Source organism: Strix aluco, chromosome 16 (genome assembly GCF_031877795.1).
Source record: "Strix aluco isolate bStrAlu1 chromosome 16, bStrAlu1.hap1, whole genome shotgun sequence".
NCBI classification, from domain to species: domain Eukaryota; kingdom Metazoa; phylum Chordata; class Aves; order Strigiformes; family Strigidae; genus Strix; species Strix aluco.
Genome location: NC_133946.1, coordinates 3355200 through 3376138, shown reverse-complemented (window position 1 = coordinate 3376138; position 20939 = coordinate 3355200). Strand labels below are relative to the sequence as shown.

Sequence of the window (20939 nt, the reverse complement as noted above, 5' to 3'; positions counted from 1 at the left end):
TACATTCAGTGGGAGCAAGGACAAGAGCCCCCATAGCACATTCTGGTTTCTATATGATTACGTGCAATTATGCTGCAGCGCTGCGTGGTGATGAAGTCCTCCTCTGCCATGCTGCTCTTTCCTGCATTTCCTAATGATCCGGCTGAACATCTGCTCTGTCAATACAACATGCAGATGATGCAGCTGGAATTGCCGGTGGCAGAATTGTTTCCTCCACAACCGGAGTGTGTTATTTTACCCTGGCTAATCTGTTGTCTCTTATACTGCTCTTCACCTCCATCCCCGCTTGCTGGATGCAATTAAAGCATCCCGGCGGAGCTGCCTGTGTGGCAAAAGAGACACGTTTCACCCCCAGGCGAGGCTGGCACTTGGTACAAGTCGCACCAGTCTGCTGGTTCCTGAAGCAATATTGATGACAGCCATGAAGCATTTGCAGGCTCAGCTCTGCTCTGCTCTCCCGAATCCCAGCCAGCTTATGTTTGGGCTGGGTGAGCAATGAAGGCAGGACATGTTGCAAGAGGGAGAAAAGTACATTTTCATTGCAGCCCTATATTTTTCATTTCATAGCTAAAAGGTTGCTCTTGATGCAAAGCTTTGCTGCTGGTGCATTTCCCTTGGTATCCAGAGGGAGTTCTGTCTGAGAGAGAGGGGAAGGGACACAAATAAATGGTCCTGACAGAAGAGACTGCTGCTTTGATTTTCACATGAGCAAAAATAGGGTTGTGCAATTGAAATGACCAAATGTTGTGTCCAAACATTTTTTTGTGTTACTCATTATGAACTTCAAACTTTTGTTTGCTGAAAAGAAAACTTTGTACTTATGGTATGTCCTCATACAGTTTTTCTCACTGAAAAACTGTTTTTGTTTAAAGAGAATTATGGTGGTTTGTGGACAAAATATTTTTCCTGGTTGTCAAAAATAAATTAGTAATAGTTTTCTGGTATTTTCTTCTAAGATCACTGGGAAGAGGGCTTTTTTTGACAGGAGATGGTACTTGTAGCTGTTGACTACTACAGGTAGGTAGAGGCTAGGATGTGAACAATCAATCTCAGGTGCTGGAAAGATCTGTGTTTTAATCTTCCAGGTCAGGATTTTAGGTTTGGAAAGTCAATATCCAATTTGAGAAAAGTTACAAGTGAAACAAATGTGAGAATCAATCTATTGAATTACTGTAAACTTTTCACAGAATCTGCATAAAGGAATTGATATTAAGGAGGTCAGAATAAACAGAATTTATTGTGCTCGTTTATTCACCTTCACTCTTTTGAGAAAGTTAGTGCGATCCCAAGGAAGCAGTTTTCCTCACCTCTCCACCATCCATTCCTGCTGTAGTAGCTGTGAGTTGACAACTGCTGAAAATGCACGTATTTGGGTTCTCCCTTCCACTGCACTGACTGAGCCAGGCAACCCCTCTGGGCAGGTTCCTCTGGGGGCCAACCCGAGCCCCACTGACCACAGAAACAGGCATGGCTTAGGGGGGTGAACCAAGGCTCAGGCTGTGTGTTTACAGGTTAAATGTTATGCAAAAGGTGTGAAATCAGGCTGCAAATGTCTTGTGGATTGGTGCCAAAAGTGAGACGTATGGGATGCATAGGTTGTGATGTAATATTTTCATCAATGTATGGCTGGAATAACAGATATTATGAAGGCATAATTAAGTTTTACCATTCTGCACAGTAAACTTTTGATATGCTACATAGCTATTTTTATAAATACTTGTGTCTTTTATTGATAGCATATTTCATATCCTTTGACCTGTGAAATCTGCATTCCTTGTGCCATTTTTCCAATTGTAAACTCTTAAGGGATAAAAAAAAAAGTCATTTTAGGAAACTCTGATGTGGCTCAGATGACATACATGGTAATGCTGTCGTCAGGCTTAATATTCTTCAACAGAAGTAAATGGTATAACCCTGTGAGAAAGGTGGTGCCTTTTTTCACTGGTGTAACAGATTCTTCTGTTTATTTCCATATCGTATCCCATATCAGTCACATCTGACCTTTGATCACTCAGTCTCTTGTGGTAAAACAATAATAAGCAGGAAATGTCATACTTGTGAGAAGGAAAACAAATATGCATTTTTTGATATGATAGTGGCATTGTTTTTAAGAGGTGATGCAGCCCTAGGATAGTGCTATCTATTACTGGGTAGACTGGGGTAAACTGGTAAATGGTGTCTCTCAGCAGTACTTATCTTGTAAGTAGGTTGTTATTTTTACGTATGTTTGTAAGTAATTGTGTTTCTCACAAGCTGATTATTTTTTTTAGTTATCGCTGTAATCGCTTTGCCTTAGGGCTGATTGATTTAGACCTGTATAAAATCCAGATTGCCTATGTAGTTTAATGTTGGGATTTCCACTGTGCTTTAGATGGCTATAGTTACTCTTCTGTAGATACTATTGTATTGTTAAAATTTAGCCTTTACAACAGTTAATAGCAGCTGGGAATTATTTTTAGTCATATTTTCTTTGTCTCAAAGTAATAATTAAAGCAAATGAATTTGAAAATTGAAATTCTGTCTTCAGTATGCTGAAGGCTATGAAAAGATATATACCTGATGTATAATGGGAAGTTGTCTTGGTCAGTCATAGAATAAAATTTTTAAATGTCCTCTTTATTAGCTTCACTCTTAAATGTTACTAATCCAAATGATCTGTGAGTAATGAAATGGAGGTCAAGACAACAAAAATCTTCTGTTGTTGAAGATACCTTTCAGCTGATATTTTGTATTGGCTCAGAAGTGGCAAAACAATATTTCTTGACTGCCACAACAGTGAGGGAAGCTCAGGATAGTCATTGTGTTTCCTTCAGTAGAATTGTAGGCTGTTAGTCAGTTGAGGATCTCAAACGTTTTTTTAGCCTTTTTATGGAGGGAAATGTTTGAATCCTGACTGTCTTTTGTGTTGTTTGTTTGTTTTTTTTTTTTTTTTTTAAATTCAGTTGGAGCTGAATTCATTTTGTGAGCATGTTAACAAACATACTCATCTATCCTGAGAGGAGCTCTGCTGCTGGGCTCCTACAGGCTTCTCTGTGGCTGCTCCTCTTGCTGGTTGCCTGCCATTGGGCCGTCAGGGCAGATGAGAGAGTACGTGCTGCAGCATCTGCAAAACACTCGCAGTGTTCATTATAGATCTTTGCCTTATTATGGCATAAAGCAAACAGGACCGTGGTTTCAACTATTAGCAGCACAGATAAAGCAATTCGATCTCTTCATATACTGCACTGGTGCATCCCCACCTTGAGTACCCTGTGCAGTTTTCGGCACCTCAATATAAGAGGGACATCAAACTATTAGAGTGTGTCCAGAGTAGGGTGACAGAGATGGTGAAAGGCCTCGAGGGTAAGACTTACAAGGAACAGCTGAGGTCACTTGCTTTGTTCAGCTTGGAGAAGAGAAGGCTGAGGGGTACATAACAGTCTACAAGTTCCTCATGGGGGGCAGCAGAGGGGCAGGTGCTGATCTCCTCTCTCTGGTGACCAGTGATAGAACACAAGGAAATGGAATGAAGCTGCATCAGGGAAAGTTCAGACTGGACCTTAGGAAAGCTGCTTCACTGAGAAGGTAGTCAGTCACTAGAACAGGTCATGGCACCAAGCCAAGGAGTGTCTGGGTGGTGCTCTTGGTCTATGGTTTAGTTTTAGGTGGTCCTGTGAGGAGCAGGATGCTGGACTTGATGATCCTTATAGGTCCCTTCCAACTTGAGATTTTCTATGATATATAGATCTTATGGACAGGGCAAATAGACAGGCATTCTCATTAGCCACTACCTTTTTTCAGGGGAGATTTCCAGTAAAACAACCAACTTGTCTTACTAGAAATAACCAAACTTGTGTGGAGAATAATATGCAACTGTGATGTCTCAGGAGCAGGGGCAGAAGTTGGACAATAAGTGACACTTCTTGCTCCAGAGGTGCAGAATTCATTTATCCTTTATTACTGTCACAGGTTAAATGTATGCATTACCTTCAACCTTTGGACAGGTACAGAGTGTGGCTACCCTTTTACTTTATTAAAGGGGGGTGAGGGGAGATATTGGTCATCTTCTTGGTTGCTGCCGTGCTCTTCTCTGGTCCCTGTTACTCCTTTAGGTGTGCACAAAAGGGCCCAGAAATTATAAAGCCACGATGTTCTCTAAACTGGATCAATTTTTAACTTCCTGCTGTGGCATATTGAAGATGTTTCTCATTATTGCAAATGGAAAGATCCCTAATCAATGATGGTTGTTGTAATGAGGTTACTGCTAAATGGGTTTTAGGATTGTTGGAGGTGATGGTTAGTCAGTAGTCTGAAGTATGAAAGAATAACAAGTAAACCTGAGACATGAGAAACAGCTACTGGTATGTACAAGCAACGCCTCAGTGCAGAGTGCGTGCAGGGTGGAGTTCTCATTGCAAATTTCATGTTGATTTGAATTGGTTGTCTTCTCCTTTCATCAAGTGTTCTCAGCTGTTGATAGATGTAGAAGTAAAATATTTTCCCAAGTCTGCTCTTTTCTGTGGTACAGTCTTGGTTTGCACAGTATTTGATAGGGATCTGTAGCTGTTGATATCATCCTACCAATTCTCAAGCAGAGTATGTACTACATTTTAAATCCATGTATTGGGCAGATAGTTTTGCCTTTTGCATGCTATGTCCAGTTACTACCAGGATGTTGAATTCATGGCAGAAGTTTGAAATAGATACTAATAGTGTTTTTCAGTAAAGGTAGAATCAAAGAAAATTTACTGCAGTGGAGTGCCAGCATTGTATATCGGTTTCAGAATATTGTATAATTTTTTTAAACCTTTGATAACTCAAGAACTTTACTTCATTAATGGATGTAAACAGAAAAACTGTCAGTTGGTATGGAATGGAAGAAACAAGAAGCGAAGAACTAGAATTAAGCAGTGGTTAGTGAACATTTTTATTCAGTGTTTTATCATCTTTTCATTATTTGAGCTTTACTACTTGTCAAAATGTGGTAACATCAATTCAGTGGTTTTTTTCAGGTTTATATTGTCTCTCTGCTCATAATCATTCTCATTAAACCAAAGTGTGAAGAAATATATGAGGAATAGTGCAGATTGTGTGTGGATTGATGTTGACAGATTTTGCTACTTTAGAAAGCAAGAAAACATTGATTTGTTTAATTCCTCTTTAGGACTCGCATTTGCTAAATGTTAGAAGATATCCCATGTGAAGGCTTTGCATTCACTTTTCAGCACGGCCTTTCAGTTCAGAGGTGAAACAAGACAGTTTGAGGTGTAACAGATCAGGTAATGATGACTTCATCAGCTGAGATGACCTCACAGAAAATTAAACTGCAGATTACCTAAGGCCTGATTTTGCAAAGCACATCATCTAGTTGTTAATTTCAAGCATATGTTTGAATCCATTCTAGTTGAGCAAAATACATGTTGTCTTTCCTACCTTCTGTAAAAAGCTGCCTGACTAACAGGGAAGGAAAAGCCACCAGAACACAGTCTAAATCACAGTGTGCCTCCCAACATATGGTGGAGCACGTAGAATATCAGAAATGAGGCCACACCAGTCATTTAGGACTCTGGTCCCCCAATGACACATCAGCAGTCATGGTGCAAATACAAAAGCATTACTTTTATGCTGCAAATCTCTCCTGGTGGGTCAGGTTCCCTGGCGGACCCTGCAGCCTCCTGTCCAGCTTGTTGATCTTGTGGTGCAGCTTCATAAAGGCTAATTGGGCTTTCCCCTTAACCTGTTTATCTCTTGTTGCTGTAGGTAGCCCTGCGTCTGCCTACCTTTGCTTTTCTCCAGAATGCTAGTGTGTGAGTTAGCCTGTGTTAAGTGAAAGGTCTGGGGACTGTTTTGGTTACTAGGAGGGCAGAGCTCTGTTCCGTTACCCATCCTAGAGCTGCTCGCCTAAAACAAATTGCTTTTGGATTCTATATTCATTCTTGCATTTCATTAATGGCCATTTCAATAATGGCCATTCTTCATCATGGCTTAATAAAGCTCTTAAATACAGGGATAAAAGGGAATCGTAGAATCAGAGAATGGTTTGGGTTGGAAGGGACCTTAAAGATCATCTAGTTCCAACTTCTGTTCCATAGGCAGGGACACCTTCCACTAGGCCAGGTTGATCAGGAAGATCTGTGTTTTGTTTGTTTGGGGTTTTTTGGTGGGTGTTTTTTTGTTTGTTTATTGAGTTGTTTTTTGTAGAGTGAAAATGTCACGCTGAACATAATTCCAGCATGTTCCTGTTGAATGCACACAGGAGCCTGAAGCAGCTATTCAAATCATCTACTTTGGCCTGCGCATATGGATGATGGGCGGTGTAGCACAAGGGTATCGCAAGAAAGAAACTTAGCTTTAAATAGGTGCAGCGTGACCCATTTTCCCCTCTGGTGTTCTGCTGCTGGCTCCTGTTCATGTGGGCTGATCCCCTTTGGTGCTATTGGCTCTGTTGCCCCTTGGGTTTGTTGGTGGCTGGAACTAATGTCCAGCCCATTTTATAACCATGTATCTCAAGGCCTGCCCCTGCTTAGTCTTGTGTGCCATTACACTGGGGTTATTCATAAGGGTATGGAGGAGGTTGGCATTCTCTGTGCCTGATCCAGATGTGCTGCAGTTGGAGGGCAGGGACTAGCTCTGTATTGTGCCTCTGTTTAGCTATGCAAGGGGACACAGCTTGGCATGGTAGCAAGTGCCAGTAATGAGTTTAGATCTATTATCTTGAGCGGGGGAGAGGGGAAAAAAAAGCCCCTTAAATTTTACTCTTGGGTGAATCTTAATCTTTAAATTAGTAAGGAATGAGAGATTTCCCATGCTACAATTTTAGAATAACTGTAATCATTTTAAGAAAACAAAGCCTAGGAACATTATGGTGTTGAATGTAGACCAAACTGGTCTTTGAAATGATGCGTTGTACATCTGCATATATCAAAAAAGCAGTTTAATTTCCTAATTTGTTTTGGATCTTTCCCCCCTTTCCTCATGTTCATCCCTGTTTTATTTTCTTCCTTTTGTGTCTATAATTGCATGCATTATTAGAACTGGCAAGATGAGCACCTCCAGATGCATCCTACAGGAACCCAGCCAATGCTGACTCTATTCCCGTGTCAGACTGCATGCCAAGTCAGTGAAGCTTGGTTGTGTAAAATCTATACCCTTTCAACACTTCTCCTCTACCCATCTTCTCACATATTTTGACAGAGGGTGACTGATGATAACCTCAAGGCTTAAGGAGATGTCTTTTAGTATGTTGAACCATCCCAGTTAGAAGTAGTATTTTGGAATAGTATGGTCGAGGAAACTTTCCTTATTCTTCTGTCAGATGAAATGACCTGAGGGGTTTATAATCTGTCATGTTGTACCTTTCACTGTTTTTTGTGGGTTTTTTTAACTCTCTCTGAATTTTTATGTCCTTTGAATACAAAAAAAAGTTCACTAATTTTACTAAACATAATGCATTTTGTGTTGTGATTTGTTGCAGCAAGACAAGAACTCCTTCCTTTTGCGGAAGAATATACTAATTTTATTTATTATTTTACAGGTATCAGGCAACAGCATATCAATGTTGCTCCTTCTACAGGATCTTTTCCTAACTGGAGATCTAGACTATCACCAACACGGCCTTCCACAGAAACTAAGACTCCCTCAGTGTCTGATATTTCTATGGGACAGACTTTGGAGAATGCAAACTTGCTTCAGATGATAAAAACAACACTGACTGGTACACGTACCAGGACTTTGGATCAAACTCATCTGTCACCCACTATTTATCAAGGTAGTGGAAACAGTGCATCCCAGGAACCCGCTGAAGTTTCAGCTGAGTCGCCTCTGAGGTCATCGTCTCAAGATGCAGATGAAACAGCTGCTGTATCAGGTTTGCTTCAACTTGGTATGTTTGCCACATTGTCCACTACACCATCAGTGACACATTTGAGTACAGATGTGCCATTTCAGCTAATACCATTAGAAACACCCTCCATTTCAAAAGAAAGCACATCAGGATCAGACATGCTTGCTGCCGTTCCATCAGCATCATTCTCCTCATTGGTAATTCAGTCACCTCATACCATTAACTTTTCTACACCAGCTGTACTGCCCATCAAAGTGCCTTTGTCTGCAGATCCTGAAGGTTTCTTCAACACAGATTCAGCCAGCTCACAGGTTAGTGAAAGCAGAAATAGTCCTCTAAGCATGGTCACTGTAGTACATCCCAGTATGGTGAATCACAGAAAGGGTCCCAAGTTGTTTATGGGTACCTTGCCTTTCAAGCTCTCTGGATCAATAACAGTGCATTTCACAGAAATAGTGGGAAAAGGGTCTCCTTCAGAAAGGACCTCTTTTTTGTCTGTATACTCTGATATTCCTGTGTCAAAAGCATATCGGTCTTCCCTGCCAGGAACTTCCAGAAGCCTGACACGGTTTCCTATTGAGAGTACATATACTGTATCTTCTACTGGAGTAAAACCAGTCAGTCAGCCGTTTAAGGCAATGTTGACTGACAGAAATAGTGATATCACTCCTCTGTCATCAGTTTTTCAGGATAAAGCAGAGGTTCCTACATCAGTCTTCCATCCTGTGGGTACTCCACATCTAATACTGCAAATGAGTCATCCTCAGTCTTCCACAGCACTGACTAATTGCACTACCAGTGCACTTTTCATGTCATCAGCTCCCGAGAGCCTGGCTGAGGTCTCCAGCTCAACAGAGAGCACGCCTTCCCTTTCATTGCCAAAATCATTTATTCCAGATGCAAAGCATGCTCACAATGCAGTGCTGCCAGTACGAGCATTTAGAAGCGAAACAGATTTTCTCTTTAGAAACGCGACACACTCCTCTTCAACAAGTGCAAGGTCTCCCTTGCTAACTGAGACAAATGACACCTTTACTAGGATAGCACGCAGAAACAGTCCCAGCGCAGCAGCAGTCGATGAGGATACTTTGCAAATCCCTCTGACTGTTTCCTCGCAGCACTCAGTGGTGGCTCAGAATCAGACTTTTGCAGAAGACCTGACTGATGGTGCTTATCAGGCAAGTGGCATACGATTGCCAACTGTTTCTGCCCATACTCTCCCAACTTCTGATGGCTTTCCTGTGGCAAGAATAGCTCAACAGCCTTCCACAAGAGGGGTGACAGCAACGTTGTCCATGAACTTTAATGCTAATAGTGTTCTGCCTTACGGATCTCAGCTTTCCAAAGTTTTTCCAGATATCAAAACCAGGAAACTCCTCAAAGGATCAAAGATACTAGGTAGTGTTTTGGAAACAGCCATGACTAGTCCTGATCTAGCTGCAGGGCCATTAATTACTTCTACTACAGGCCTTTTAAAACCTGAATCTGCCATCACAAATACATCTGCTAGTAATACCTTTGTAACTGCATATCCTCCACCTGTTGATGCAGAAAGTCCAGATGTAACTGCAGGTGAAGACAGAAATATGAGAGAGTCCACTGTTGTGACCCCACATGCAGAATATTCACCTCTAAGAGCTTTAAATCATTTTACCTCTCATCAGGCTTCACATTCAGTTGATAGAAAGCTACTTGCTTCTGTTGTGCCTCCAGCGTGGGGTATGCTGCCATCATTCATTTCCATGACAACGGTGATGGACAGCCCTAGTTCCAGCTTTTCTGGGATTTCAAATGTGGACTCTGAAAGCAATTTAGATCCTGTCAGCTCTCCTGAAGTTGCAGCTTCAGCTTCTATGTGGACCAATACAGCGTTGCTGTCTTCAGCTGACATTAGTATTCCTTCGGTAAAAACCTCAGTCAAAACAGCAATAAGAGAAGTTCCTCCAAGTATTTCTGCATTGGAAACTAATTACCATGCACCATACTCAGTAGTTTCAAGTCTGCAAAAGAAAATTAATACAAATAAGCAGCCACTTTTCTCCACCCCGTCAGCAAACTATATGTATGCAAACTCTAGTCAAAATGTTTCAAATTCACCCTTTGCTGGAATCAAGTCAAATAGTTTTCCAGAATTTTCTATAGATGCATTTGCACTGAAAACAACTCCTGTTCAGTATTCATCCCTTGCTACCACTTTGACAGTGCCTGACCCCTTGCAAAAAAAGCATGGAAGTGCAGCTGAAAGCATTGCTAATTTCTTTACTGTTGGAGACATTAATACCAGTACACACCATGAAGCACCTCTCCACTTACATGCGCCTTCTGTTAATGATGCAGGGGCTTCCCCTAGCTCTCTAGAGTCACAAACAACTGATGCTGGAAAGATTACTTTACTGACAAAAACCTTAGGCACAACACCGATGTTGGCTTTTCAGCTCACTGGCACCTTGACTCTTTCATCCAGCAATGAAGACAGTGCCATCCACGGCATGCTGCCAGCCGGGTCCCCCTCTCCTGTAACCAAGCCTTCTAGCTCAACACTCTTGCACAGTTTTGTTATAGAAGATGACATCGGTTCTGGATATTTGGCAGAATTTGCAGATAACCAATTAGAGTCCTCTGGTTTTTTGGTTGTGGCTGATAAAAATCCAGCTACATTTAGTGTGGAGGAGTGGGACACAAGTGCTACAAGACATAGTTTAGTTCCCAGTAATATATCTAATAAAGCTACCAAGGGCATCCCATTACAAACCCCGACCACCAGTGCTCTGCAGTCAGTCATCATAACTTCTGTCCATGCATCACCAACACAACTAACTTCTCCTTTTTTGTCAACAACCAACTTTACCCATTCTGTCATTACAGTGTTATCTGGAGTATCTTCTGGTGCAATACCTACAGTAGGAACTTCAGAAGCAAAACCACTAACAAGAAAATCATCTCCAGCTTCACCAGTGCCAGCTTCTTCCTTCTTTTCTCTAGGCACTGAAAACACACCTTTGCCATCTGTGATGGCTTTAAGCACACCAATACTGACACTAACAAAAAATAACACTACCACAAAATTGACATCAGATCTAATCTCAGTAGGAACACATACAGATTTTCCTTTTGCAACAAGAAACACAACTGCATCACCTGTGGATGTGACAGCTATGCTCATAACACCTAAAAGCAGCATGGTCACAGCTTCCACACTGGCACCCACAGCACATGTGCCAAGGCAGATAGAAACAGCAGTAACTGACACCCAGAAGTTCCCAAGCTCAGAAATCACCAAAACGTCAACCCCATATCCACTGACAATTACAGCAGCTTTGACATCTATTACAGCATCAGCGAAAACAACTAGGCTTCCCCCTACTCCAGTGGAAAACACCTCTGCTCCTCCCGAAACCACCGTAGCAGCCGCTTTCGCTAACATGACAGCAGCTCCTCCCCTGGATTGCCGGCTCTCCAGGAACCTTATGGTTAAAACAGGTATGTGGGGCCACTGAATTTGCAGAAAGGACCTTGCTTGTCTGTGAGTGGGAAATACACTCAAGTGTCAAAGAATGTGGGGGCATTAGTGATTAATCTGGGGATGAGGCTGCTGCACTGACAAACCAGACAGATAAAAGCAGGGTAGTTAGATAGGAACAGCATTGGCTTTATTTGTAGCTTGGGTTTTACAAAGAATGTGTCAAATGGAGTAGTGAGATCAGGGGCTCTGAAGTTCAGTGGGTCCCTGCAGGGATCTAGCAGAACCACCTATGTGGAGGGACAGCCCCATATGACATGATGGCTTGGTCCCTGCTCTGCAGTGAAGAGTCTGTTACTGAAGAACATAGGGCAGTAACCTGCCTCAGTCTTTGGCCCTGTTTACATATGAATACCTAATTATGTTCTTCTATGAACACCTAATTATATTGTTAAAGATTAATTTGAAAATAATGTTTACTATTTAACTCCCACTTCAAAATGGGAGGATTTTGAGCTTTCTATGTGAACAGGATCACTTCTAGCTCTACTTATTTTTTCACAGACTCTTTTCCTTAGCTGTAAGGACTCTAAACTAAAGGGGTCTGGAGAGCTCCCTTGCCCAGGCTTAGTATGGATTCCTTATGGAAGCACAGTGCAACACCAGAAGATGTGTATCTTGGAGATCTTGGCAAAGAAAAATAGCTATGTGAAAGGGTTTATGACCTTGTATAGACCTGAATGATACTGGGGAAAATGAAATAAGCAGCTTTTGGACCTAATGTGTGTTTAGTAGCGACTAAGTATCTACATCAGTAGCACGATGAGTACGACTATTTCTAAAGATAGAAGTAGCTTATATACAGTGTATGATCAAAAGTACTTAAGTGCAGCTATAGAACTTTCTGCAAATTATAAGAGATAAAGAAAAAGCTAGTGATAATGTTAATAGGAAGTGTCCATACACTTTCTTTAAAAGTAAAATAATTGTAGCAGTGGAGTAACACATTCGTTTGTTTATTTAACTCTGGCCATGAAGGTATGAAACATGCGTCCTTTACATAGGCCTGCCTGGGCAGCACCAGCTGGGAATGCTGCACCAGGCTGTCCCCAGTCAATGGAGTGGCATCATACCTCGCTCAGAAAGGCATCATGGCAAAGACTTGTTGCTGAAGAAATTGCATTTGTTAGACCTCACTCTGGAAACAATGGGCTATTGCCATGGGATGATTGGGGATGCTGCTGGGCCCCTGCAATTCTTGCTGCCTTTGGAGCTGCTGCAAATCCTAGCTGCTTTCATGATCTCCACCAGATAGCCCAATGTAAAACAAATAAAAAAAGAAAACAGTAGCATGGTAATGTCTCAAACAAACATGTGGCTTGTGTTGTTCCACAGTTCTGTTTCTGAACACAAGGAGGATGCTGATCAGCAATGCCTTCAGGGAGAGCGTGAGAAAAGGACTCAACCAAGTGCTGAGACAAGCTTTCAACCAAAATGTCAGCGCTCAGGTAAGCATGCTTGGTTTGTCTGTGTGATCTCACCAAAACAGCTCTCCCACCAAGAGAATCCCAGCTGGCTGCCGTTCCAGTGACGTCTCTGGATGCAGGGAGCCTCTTGGAGGCGAGCACTGAGCTTCTCCTATGGAAAGCAGGCGTAGGTGGCACCCACTCTGTGCAAAAAAAATATAATAAGGACTGTTCCAAAGTTTTTACCACTTCATTTGATAAAGTAGAAGGGAGAAATGCAAATTTCTTTTTGGTATGTTCTATGAAATGACTGCTGACAGCAGTTTCCTCCTCCCCTTGCAGCTCAGGAACAACTGTTCAGTCAGCCAAGTGCTTCTGTGCTCATCCTGCATCAATGGCAAAAGCAGGGCTGGTAAATGGGGTGTCACTGCTGTCAGTCTGCTCCCAGGTTTGAAAACCCAGTACCTGACAAGTGCAATTCCACAGGGATGAAAATCCCAAGAAGGGAGAAAGCAAGTATTATTGAAAATAAATGAGGGAGATGTGTTTGTCACTTTGCAGCTAAAGTGCACAAACCTCTGCAGTGCTGCGTGTAAGAACAGGCTTAGGTGGACTGCTGGGGCACTCTTCTCTGCAGCACAGGTTCCTGTGCACTTAGGCAGGAGTTTGTTCTGAGTCCGAGGCTGAGTTATACTCCCTAAGCCACTGGGAAGGAAAAAAGTAATTTTGCTCAAAATAGAGGGCATCAGGTTGACTTCTGTCCCCATTGCTGCAAGCTTGGATGATGGATGTTGGTTTGGGAATTGTATATTCCCGAGTCTCAGCAGCAGCAATAAAAACTGTCAAGTTTAGTCCCCCACCTTCTTGTAAACCTGAGAGAAGCTGCCTTTTTCTAACAGTGGGAGCCAGCTAAAACTTAGTGTGGAGGACCAGTTCCAGGCCTTACATTTCAGAAAATACAGAATTTTGAGGTAAAACTCATGTTTTGACTCGCAATGTGTTCATTCTTGTGGTTTGTCATTTCTACTCATATAGGGATAGCTTAACCATCTGGGGCAGTATAGGAAAATAGTATAGAAGAGACAGTTGAGGTTGAAGAATCAAATATTGGAAACTTTTGTCTTTCAAAAATCTGTCTCCAAACCTGCAGTGACAGACATGCGCAAAATCAGTGAACTTCAGGTATGAAGGAGGAGCTGGAAGTTCTTTAGATTCTCTGTATTTTTACATTGATAAGTAAAATGTCCCAGTATCTATATGTGCATGAAGCCCAAGCCTAAATTAGAGATATGTGAGCTGTGGTAGCAATACTGCACTGCTTCAGTTCGGAGCACATTTTGCATGGACTTGGGTCTAAAGCTCCCTGAAAAGTTCTGCTAATACTATGTCTGGTCTGACACTGACTGATCCTCTAGGGTTTATAGGGGATAACAGGATAAAAACCCTGCAAGGGAGCTATATTCTGGATAAGAAGTCTCATCAAATAGTGGTTGAACTGCAAACAAAATTAAAAAAAAATAAAAATGTTTCCCTGTGTGTTTTAGGTTGAAATCCTGGAGCAATCAACTAATGTAACAGTTGGTTACTATGTTACACGGGGCAGACTGGTTTTTATGCCAGCTGCTGTAATTGAAAGGCTTCTTGCATATGGCATCAGCAACGCCACAGCAGACATCAAGCAGCATGTACCACATCTCCAGTCCGTGGCGGCCCTGGCCTTGCCGTGGAAGCCCCTTCCCGCGTATCACTTCCAGTTGAAAACAGGTGAGCAGGGTCTGCCCGTCTGTGCCCCAGGTTGAGTGTGTGTTAACGGTTCAGTGCACAGGGACGATGCTTCTCCTCCCCTTTCCCACCCTGCCTCAGCCCCTGCTCTCCCGTCCAGCAGCAGGATGAACTCTGCTTTGGTTTCACGCGTTGACGTTCCTGGCGCGAGCAGGACAGCCAGTGTGTAGGTCCCTGTCCTGTGTGGTGCTCTCGGTCACCTCTGCTGGCACTGCTGTGAAGTGAAGTGGCATTGTATTAGGGATGAGTCACACCAAGATGCTCCAATAAGACTTGGTGTTGATTAAAATGGACTTTAATCAATGAGTCGTGCAGTAACCTGTGCGTTCCTTTTGAGAATGGTCAGATGAGAAACATGACTATGTGATAGATGTATGTATTCTTCTGGCTGGGCCCAAGGTTGCTACGTCCCCCTCTCTGTACTGTAGCAGGCATCAGTGCAGAGCAGTTGCAGTGCAGCACAACATTATGAGCTATGAGAGCACAGAGTGCGCTGTAAAGCAATGTATTGAGTTGTAAAAAGATTTCTTATGTGTGTGCTTACATGTTTATATACACACATTTACTACAATCACCCAGTTAAGTATATTTTTTCCTAGCACAAACAGAATGAGAATCAATATTATGATTGATTATGTCTTGCAAGAGTAAATGACCTGCAAGATTTAAAAGTATGGCTTGTGTGTTAGAATGATTTCACTTACTGCCTGGCACTAAGTATTTGTACAGTGAACTGGTCTTCTCTTATATATGACTGCAGAAACAATCTCTGTGGAGAGTATCAGCTGTAGTAATGCAATTTAATTCTTACATTTTGTCTTAATTAAGGCTAGTTTAGTGCAGTGCTTGGAAGACATAAACTGGTCTTACATGGTATTATTTTCACCTGTTTAACTTGTAAATTGGTCACCTTGCTGTCGGACATTACAGGAATTATGCAACCAAGAATATTTTGTTCACATATAAATACATTGGTTCCTTTTCCAGAGCTGCAGTTTGTGGGTCAAACAGACAATATACAGTCATGCAAATTTGTTCAGACCATGGAGCAACGGTTACAGAGAGCATTTCAGGATGCTGAAAGAAAGGTCTTAAACACCAGCAACAACTTAACAGTTCAGGTACAATGTTGCTTTGCCGGTGCCTGTTGCCAAATTCTCTGGGTTATTCTTTCCTATGTATATGCTCATATTTCAACATAATGTCTTTGATAGCCACTATGGAAGTAAGTTTATGCTTTCAGCTGAAATAAGATTGTTTTATTTATTGCAGAAAAAGTTATAAATGCATGATTTATAGAAGAGTGTTACTGTAATTTTCATGAATTTGAATTTTACTGTTTGCAGTTAAATCATTTGAGTGAGATTCAAATAAAAATATATAAATTTTTCTTCCAAATTTATGTTTTTACTGAATATGTTATTCTGACGCAGAAGTTGCTCTTAGTGAGGCTATTCAGGTATAAAGATAGTGTCATGGATAGGTGTTTGTAAGATCTAAGTTAATGGAATATATTACACTTGCAGACCCAAATTCACTATTAAGGGCCTGATTTTTACAAAACTTTATGCTTAGTGGACCAACACCATTATGCTCTGTGCCATATTTCAGGAATAAATAAATTATCCTCTGGGTGGAATGTGTATTTGATGTATGATAAAACTGTGTATGGACTTGCACTCCTCAGAACAGTTTGCATGTAGCTTACCAGAAGGAGAAAATTGGCCATCAGAACTCTGCTTAGTTACTTCAGTACTGTCTCTTGTGAGTTTGTGTTCAACCTGGAGGAGCTCAGAGAGGCAGAAAAGTGCATGGCAAGAGATGACCTACTGCAGAAGATAAAGTGATTATCAACCCATTCAGTAGCTGGACTCATGATGCTGAGGGGACCTTCATGGTGGCTAATTTGCTCACAGAAGTAGTAGTAGATCTTACAAAACGCTGAGGCAATTTTGTAAAGAGCCCTGGAAGAAAGTGGTAGTTGTGTTTTTTGTTGGTATTGCCAATTTAGGAAGTGATAGGATGGAGGTCTTGGAGGCGAGATATAAACTGGGAAATAAGAGGCTCAAGGGTGTGATATTCATGATAAATTTTTCTGAAATTATTCCAGTGCCATGCAAAGGCCTAAGTCAGTGCAACAAAAAATAATGGAAGGGTTTTAGATTAATAACAAACTGAGGAACAGTTCTGGAGCAGATGGAACTGATACAGAAAAGGTATCACCGCGCTACAAGAGTAGAGAGAATGGCAGCAACATGGGTGAAAGGCATGAAACACTTGCATGCAAGAAGAAATTAAATTTGCCTTTGTTCTCCAACCATGAGTGGTGTTGTGAATCAGCAGTGATCCTTTAGAGTTTCCCATAACAGAACTACTCAGGATTTTTCTTTTTATTTAAACCTTTCTTAAGGTTTTGAAGATGGTCGGGTGTAACTAGAGAAAAAGTATTGAAGTTACAAAAAGCAGTTGGTCAAACATATAGAATAAAAAGTCATCAACCCTTTTTAAACTCAAGCATATAACTCATGGCTTAGATTATACCTGTGGGCTAACCTTGCACTGTGGAAAAGAGTCCTCCTCTTGCCCTCTGCTCATTCTCCAACTGTCTGCTCCTGGCCATTTGTAAGTGGATGTCAGCTAGGCAGACCTTTGGTCTGACCTCAAACTCTTCTGATGCTTTTCTTACACCATGTTTTGTGTTTTTACTTACTGATCCAAATCATAAAAATGGGGTATTTAAATAACATTCATGAATGCTGAATGCTGTTGGCTCTACCTACAGTATCAGTAGCCAAAAAACATCCCTCTTGTCCTAGGACATGAGTTTTCTGAGAAAACATGTTTTTTCCACTCCTGCCTCACCTTTGCCTTTCTGCTTCCTGCATAAAAATGGTGTTTGAGGATGTGATCCAGTATTCACTAAATAGAATTGGTCCTTAAATGCAGACATCAGATCTAGGGTCAGGAAGAGACTGGTGTAGAGCTGAAGTTGGGAGGAAAGCTGGTAATCTTATGATGCTAGGAACAGAAGACACATGATAGCCCCTTAATTCATATGGTAAAGGTGTAGGTCTACATAACTGCACTAAGAAGGCAGCAAAGAGAGCAAGACATACAGGCCTTAATACCTCTGCATCAAATACTGAACATTTTTTTTCTAATAAGCATCCTCACTGTCATCTTACATTTCCTGATAAAAAACAGGGAAAAATATTTTCAGTCCTGACTGTACCTTTTCTGCCTGATGTAGTCCTCCAGTAGCTCTGCATGTGCTAAAGTAGGAATTAAAGTATCACAAACCGTTTTACACAATCATGTTGAGCGAGCTGTATCTAATCCATTGTTCAAGTTAACTTATTCCCAGTTTGTTTGCACTGTTTTTTTTTTCTTTTTTCTAACTGAGCTGAAACACAGCTACACATTATTTCTTTTACCTCTGTTTCAGATTTTGAACACGTCTAATGTCTCCCAAGCTGTCACTCTGTTTTATGTAGTGAACAATCAAAGCACAACTCTAAATGGCACTATTTCCAGCAACCTTCTTAATCAGCTGTCAGCTGAGCTGGTGGGTTTCTATCTAACCTACCCACCTCTCACCATTGCAGAATGTAAGTATGTGCTTCCCAGCATGCAGCTGCTAAAGATTAGCCAGCGTCGGGCTCTTGCTTTGCAAGCACCATAAGGTTTGTTGTCAAGCTCACGGATTGTAGGTGTTTTGCTGACTGCTTTTTAAAATATTTTTTTTTTAAACAAAAAAAAATGGTGGATTAGGTGGGGGCCTAGTTCTGGATTTAGTGTTTACTTCAGCTGCTAGAAACACTGGCAGATAATTAAGAAAAACACATAGATGCTGTCATTAATAAAAAAGTGCATATGGCAGGTTCCAAACAAAATAAAATTGTAGTTTTATGTAAAACAAACCACAGAATTTCCCAAGTTCTCCATTTCAGGAAAATTTAGCACAACACATAAAGTTCATCTTCGGCACAGCCTTTTACTTTCGTAAAAGACTCAGCCCCCAGTGCTTGCTCCTGTGGCAGGGCTGAGTAGCACGCTTTGAGTGTGTGTTTGGGTGGTGGGTGAGATCTATCTATGCTTCTCTGTTTAAGAAGTTGTTGGTGTTTTTGCTGAACTCCATCCTCAGTTTAAAATGTGGTTTAAGCACTTTAGCGCCAATAATTTGCTTGCATTTCAGTTGTTATGAAGAGTCAGAGGTACAGAGAGCAAGAGAAGGTTGCGTGTCTGGGCAGCCTATGCAGCATATATGCTCTCTGACTCTGCATGCTAATTTCTCTAAAATGAATAAAGGGACAAGACATTTGATTATGGGGATTTTTGTTTAATCTGCTTGTTAAACTTGGTATGTGAAATTAAGCTCACTGTAGAGCCGGGTTATGCCGTCATTGAAGGAGATCAGCGCTCACTGGAAGTGAGAGGAGACAGGGACATGCTGGGGCGCATCAGCACGTGGTACTGGACTCTGGTTAATGAAGGGCAGGCTTCAGCTGATCTCCCTGTGTGTAAATCTTCACAAGATGCTTATTAAATTTGAAATGCTGTGTTCAAATACCAGTAAAGATCTGGTTAGGCTTCTGGTAGCTATCAAAGTCCCCGATAAGGCTAAACCAGTGATGGAGTAGTTTGTAACTTTTCATTTCACAAGTATTGAAATAATTGGGCACATAAGGATAGAGCCAATTATGCCTTTATGACCAGAACATTGAACTGAGTGGATGTATAGCTTTAGGTAAAATTATTAAGGTGCTTGTTCATGTTCTGATTCTAAGAAAAAGCAGAAGGAGGCTGCTGGAAAGAGCATTGGGGAAAACACAAGTTACTCTTTCTGTCAGTCCATTTTATTTGCAAACAGCTCAACAGCACAGTAATTATATTGTGCAACTCTTCACCAGTTACTTGCACAATGAGCTGTGTGTGGGGTAAGTGGTCCCTCTCTGGTGCGAGGCAGTCGGGAATCATGGTTAACTCTGGTGATTGTGTGAATTCTTGATAAAGAAGGAGCATATATTTTCTTGAAGCAGTACCTATCTAAATCAGATATTTGCAAACAAATAGGTGAGACTGCCCGATGATGAGTTCTTGCACTGCGTTGGTGCTCTTCTGAATCGGGCTTTCCATCACAGGATAAGAGGCACATCTCAGAGTAGGTTTGCATTTTCATCAAGTCCTTCCACAGCCAAGGAGGGGTGTAGGGATGCTGTTGGCAAACGGTGTACTTGAGGACCTAAAAAGGGATGTAGACCATTCATCATGAGACAGGCTCCTTCCTTTACGTGGCTAGCGGGTGAGCCTGTCCGAAGAGTGCACTGTGCGTGGGACTCGTCTTCACAGAGCATCCAGGAGCACAAGGAGAAAGCCCGAGGAAGTTTTGATGATGGCTGCTGAGCTGAGATGAAGTGTTTGGCCTCCAAAATAAGCCTTTTGCATAGGAAAAGGATTATGGTGCTTCTCACAAAGGCAATGCAGGCATATATTCAATAGTCAGGAGCTGTGAAAGCCATTTGTCACACAGTAAGAGTCTCGTGTGGTATTGCAGTTCTCTGCCAATCCCCGCACATGATGAACTGACACAATACAGTCTTTAGCTAGTGCTCCTTTAACAACTAATGGCTTATATTTCATTTTGGAGTTCTTGATTTTATTCCCAGCGCAGCAGGTATACTGCAAACTCATGAACTTAATGCGTGCATAGTGTTTATGGCTTCAGACTGATAGCATGTCTTATGAAAATGTTTACCCTGAAAAGTGTTTGATGCTTATTCATGTGGCAGTGCAGTTGTTTCAGTTTATCAAACAAATACTGCTGCTGTTCTCAGTGTGTTATTTCCCAGTAGACTCTGGTGGCTCCTCCAGAGCCTTCACAGTCTGTTGCGGAAATGCACAGCTCGGGGCACGCGATGAAATCCCTCCTCAAAAGCAGTGACTGTGTGTAATCAGATGCTTTACAATGTTTACTATTTCGAGCCACTTTAGAGTTTAAAAATCAAGGTGTATCAATAGCAGTGTATCAACATGCAAGGCATGAATATTTTCTGAATTAAGTTCCAAGTATTAATGCCGTCTCTGTTGTGTAAATCTATTGGAAAAAATGCTGAGCTGTATAATGAATTAGCAGCATATTGAACTTTACAGCCTAACGCACTTTGGAGATGGAAAAGCTAACAAAAGGCATCAAAACGGCGAGCATCAGTTGCTCGCAGATGTAAACACATATGGTAGCAATACCTTAAATGGTGCAGAGTGAGAGTACCACACTCTAAGGGGTGTTCACAGTTTCGTTAGTCCATTTGTAATTCACGTGGAACTGCCCTCTGATTGGTGGAATCTGATCCTGGTTTATTTTAATACCATTTCTGGTTAAAACGGTGGTCTGGGTTAAGTACGGATTAAA

The 20939-nt window shown here is 41.6% G+C and overlaps 1 protein-coding gene across 1 annotated transcript in view; it reads left to right on the top strand.

The window, feature by feature from the left end:
* The first annotated feature begins 3323 nt into the window (after positions 1-3323).
* KIAA1549L (KIAA1549 like) overlaps positions 3324-20939 on the top strand; it is an 84545-nt gene continuing 66929 nt past the window's right edge. Inside the window, exons 1-7 of the mRNA XM_074842607.1 lie at positions 3324-3342; positions 7514-7846; positions 10688-11302; positions 12678-12790; positions 14293-14512; positions 15518-15651; positions 17976-18138. Of these exons, the coding sequence (XP_074698708.1) occupies positions 3324-3342; positions 7514-7846; positions 10688-11302; positions 12678-12790; positions 14293-14512; positions 15518-15651; positions 17976-18138 (1597 nt within the window). The remainder of the gene's footprint in view (positions 3343-7513; positions 7847-10687; positions 11303-12677; positions 12791-14292; positions 14513-15517; positions 15652-17975; positions 18139-20939) is intronic.